The following is a 4,217-nucleotide window of genomic DNA, read 5'->3' on the forward strand; positions in this document are numbered from 1 at the left end:
AACTCCAACTAAACATCAATAAAGGGACCAAACATAAAAATTTAGATCTACAAAGAAGGATGCATAAAGCTTGAACTTGAGAAATTACAAAGATGCATATTATAATTAGAAGGTTAAATGCTTATGGATCTAGCTTCTTGACAACACCAATCACTTGCGTCTTCCTCAAGTTCCACCAAGATACCTCAAGAACAACAAAGAGGGATTAAAGAGGCTAGGGTTTCAAGGTTAGGGCTTTCTAAAGGTGGAGGCTAGAGGAAAATGAGCAAACCCTCACATCAAGTTCCTTAAATAGGGCCCAAGGCCCTAGACCTAGGGTTTTGAAGCGCCACCGCATCAGCATACACTTCTTAACTGCGCTGCAACTTGAATGACGTGTCTACATCGCGATACCTTTCAACCCGTGTCACGGCCTCAGTTTTCCCGAAACCTTAATCTCAAACTCCGGAAGTCTTTAGTTGATCAGTCAAGAAAATAGATGTTATAATTCTACCCCACATAAATTGGATTTCGTCTTTAAAATTTGCCTCGGTTACACTACCAAAATGTCAGAACCTTTATGACTTCATCAACTTAAACTGGATTTTGTACCTTAAAATCTGCCTCTGGATGAATCAATTAAGAAACAAAATTTATAGTCAATTCTTATTTTGGTATGTTATCAATTTTCTCGTTACGGCCCTACAAAGATAGAATAATTGGCAGGGGCTTGACAAGTTAAATTGATTACACGTTTATAGTTTTACACAAAACACAAATTACTCGTGCATTTAGGAGTACCCTTCAATATTTAAAATTCCTCTACTCCAAACCAGAACTCTCACTCACTCTTTTGCTCGCCTTCCATCCATGGCTACTTCCGAGTTCAAGAAGATTCGTATTCACAGGGACGATATTGTGAGTTTTTCATATTTCCTTTACCTACTGAAATGCCCTTTGTTCCATGTTGATTAGAAATCCAGTAGTTTTCTTTTGGCGTTTATACATTTGTATATGTATTCGTTTTTGTTTATTATAGTTAGGAAAAAAAAAAAAATGGAAATGTCAGGAGAAAGCTGAAATGGAGAGAAATTCGATGTTTTGCTTTGTGTAAACATCGATTTTGAGAAAGATGATTTGTTAACTTTGAAGCTACACATCTATTCATTGCAGATATTTGATGCATATTTGGTTGGCAAAGAAGACGCACCTGGAATCGTTGTTCTTCATGAGTGGTGGGGAGTTGATTTTGAGATCAAGAGCCATGCACTCAGAATTTCTAAAATTGAATCTGGCTACAAAGTACTTATACCCGAGTAAACTATCAAACCTTACTTCTAGGCTTGTAGTACATAACATCTCATCATAAACTTAACTAATTCAACTCTGATCTCCGTTTTTATAATTAACGAATGATACCCTTCCATGATTTCAGTTTATACCATGGAAAATTTGGTCATGATGCTGTAGAAGCAAAACATTTGATGGATTGTCTTGATTGGCCATGTGCGTTAAAGGACATCCAAGCTTCGGTTAACTGGCTCAAGTGCAACGGCTCACGGAAGGTTTCTAAATACACCAATAGTTTTAGTATTTTACTCGATATTAATGCATGAAATAGCAAATATTGTAGTTTTTAGTTGATTTTAATGTGGTGATTGATGATTTGATATAGGTTGGTGTGACTGGATTTGGCATGGGTGGTGCTCTTGCTATTGCAAGTTCCGTTTGTGTCGCTGATGTTGTTACTGCTGTATCATTTTATGGAGTTCCTCCTCTTCACTTTGCAGATCCTGCTAAAGTCAAAGCACCTGTACAAGCTCATTTCGGTGAACTTGACAATATTGCTGGATTTTCGGACAAAAAGGTACCTTTTATCTCAATTTTATGATGAATAAAAATGAGAATAGCTAAAAAGAAGGCACATAGTTCGTAGTAGAAAACATGTGAGTGAAAGAGCAAAGAAGTAAAAACGTAACAGGTGGTATGAATGATGGTAAATGACTGAATCACGTTTTGTTTAGAACTAATATAAACTACAAATGACAATAGCGACGAACAACCCATATACCTCATGCTCATAGTAATAAAGAAGTGATGTTGAAGGGTAAAAAGGTAAAAAGGATGTGTAAATGGATTATGTTCCCTTCACTCACTTAACTTATTAAGACCTACTTTATATATTTAAGTCTAAAAGAAAGGGGAATATTTAGAAAAAACCCCTATAATATCAAGCTTTTATTGAAAATCCGCTATTATGTTTTTTTTTCTTTTAGAAAAGCCCTCACTTTATTTTTTTTCTTTTAGAACCATTCAAATTTCTTTTAAAAAAAATCATACCAAGAAAAACTTTTAAAAACATCTTTTTTTATGAAAACATTTTTTTTTCAATATACAATATAATTTCTACCCATGGAACAAACTTCGTTAACCACTAAATGTGAGAAAGGATCTGTTATTTCGGTTTTTGACTTTGAATTTTTGGTTTTTTTAGAATACATTATTTTTTTTTTCTACTCTTTATATAAAAAACCACATTAACCAGAAACTTTTTGATTTTTACGAAAAACAAAAACGAAAATATTGGTTTTCTAAAACAGTTTGATTTTTTTTTTGTCATTTTTGGACCTTTTTCGCTTGCAATTTTCTTTTTATTTTTTTTACAAACCCTGTTAACCACCAATGTGTTTTAGACTCAAGTATGATATACTAGTTTTGTAAAGATATTCATGAAATATATTGAAGTTTAAGCATGATGGTGAAAGTTTATTAACAATGTATATGGTTACAAGAACACCGCAACCCTAAAGCTTTACAGGAAAACAAGAAACCGACAAAAAAAATCGATAGTTTGGTATTTCCAAAATCAAAAACCAAAAATTTTGGTTCAGTGTTGGTTTTAGTCAAAAATCAAACCATTCTAACATCTAATGGTTATCAAACTTTGTTTCATAGCCACAAATTATGATACATTCTAAAAAAAATGTTTTTTGAAAAGTTTTTAGTATTTTCTTAAAGAAAAAAAAAGTAAAGCAATGATTTTTCATATAAAAGCTTATAAAAACTGCCTTGATGTATGTCCCTATTAAGTTCATTTACCATTAAATCAAATAGAAACAACACTTAGGGGTTGTTTCTTTGTTGTTTTTTCCTTCATCTAGTGGTGTATGGGTGTTTGTTTGGAGTAACTATTGTACAAGCAAGCAACTTTTTTTTTGTGTGTGTACCCTATCAGTAGTCTTAATATGAAAATTTTGACAATTGTTCTTTCTAGAAGTCATGCTGAATAATAATACTAATAAAGTTTTTATGTAGATATGATATAAATTGAAATTGTAAATGATCACACGATAAAAAAAAAAAGTCATATATGAAACTTTCTACTAAATACAAGTTTTTACAAATTTGTCCTCAACTATTTATATTTTCTTTGTAATATTATAAGTTAATTTTGGGCTTGTTTTGTAGACTGCGAAAGCTCTGGAAGAAAAACTAAAGGCGTCAGGAAAGCAATATGAGGTACATTTATATCATGGAGTGTCACATGCATTTATGAACACTTCTCCTGAAGGTGAGAAAAGGAGAAAGAGTTTAGGGATGATTGACGAAGACATAACTGGTACAGCTGACGTGGCATGGTCTCGTTTCCAAGCCTGGATGAACCGTTATTTATGAGCTTGAGCGCAATCATAATTGAGGTAATAATAAACAGAAACACCATCTTAGGAATCAATGATTTGGTATATTTGATGCTAAAAGGGTGTGTGTATTGTTTGTAAAATCAGTTTCTTTTTATTTCTGTTAAGTTGTTGATATCATTTCAATTATGTGATGTGTAACCCTCTCGAACTATTTGACATTAAAATGGTGTGTATAGAAATGTTATATCGCGCCTAGAACCTAGTTGCGTTTTCTTTAGCTAAATAAGTGAACAAAGCTCTTGTTCTTAATTATGCAAAGATTCCACCTCTTTTATCATAACAACCATCCATAATTCTTCCTCTTTTGAAGAAACCACTTTGTGGTAAAATAGTTGACTTATTGGAACTAACCGTGTCATCGGCTACTTGTAATGCATAAGCCCCCAAACCTTCAAACCAAAACCATAATTTTGAGGGGGGGGGGGGGGGGGGGGGGCAGGTGCATATTCTTTAATGGATTATCTCATGCTATGGAGGAACAATGGTTTCACGTTAGAACTAGTTCCCCTTATCATAATCCAAATTATGTATTACCGG

The 4,217-nt window shown here is 33.3% G+C and overlaps 1 protein-coding gene across 1 annotated transcript; it reads left to right on the forward strand.

Moving 5' to 3' along the window:
• Window positions 1-761: 761 nt before the first annotated feature.
• Window positions 762-3,932, forward strand: LOC145074942 (uncharacterized). The gene is made up of 5 exons (XM_079021258.1): window positions 762-897; window positions 1,153-1,295; window positions 1,415-1,544; window positions 1,655-1,846; window positions 3,448-3,932. Exons 1-5 carry the CDS (start codon window positions 850-852, stop codon window positions 3,652-3,654), a joined length of 720 nt encoding a protein of 239 aa, XP_078877384.1. The 5' UTR covers window positions 762-849; the 3' UTR covers window positions 3,655-3,932.
• Window positions 3,933-4,217: the final 285 nt, after the last annotated feature.

Source organism: Lactuca serriola, chromosome 9 (assembly GCF_051521515.1).
Source record: "Lactuca serriola cultivar US96UC23 chromosome 9, Lser_US96UC23_V15, whole genome shotgun sequence".
Taxonomy (NCBI): Eukaryota; Viridiplantae; Streptophyta; class Magnoliopsida; order Asterales; family Asteraceae; genus Lactuca; species Lactuca serriola.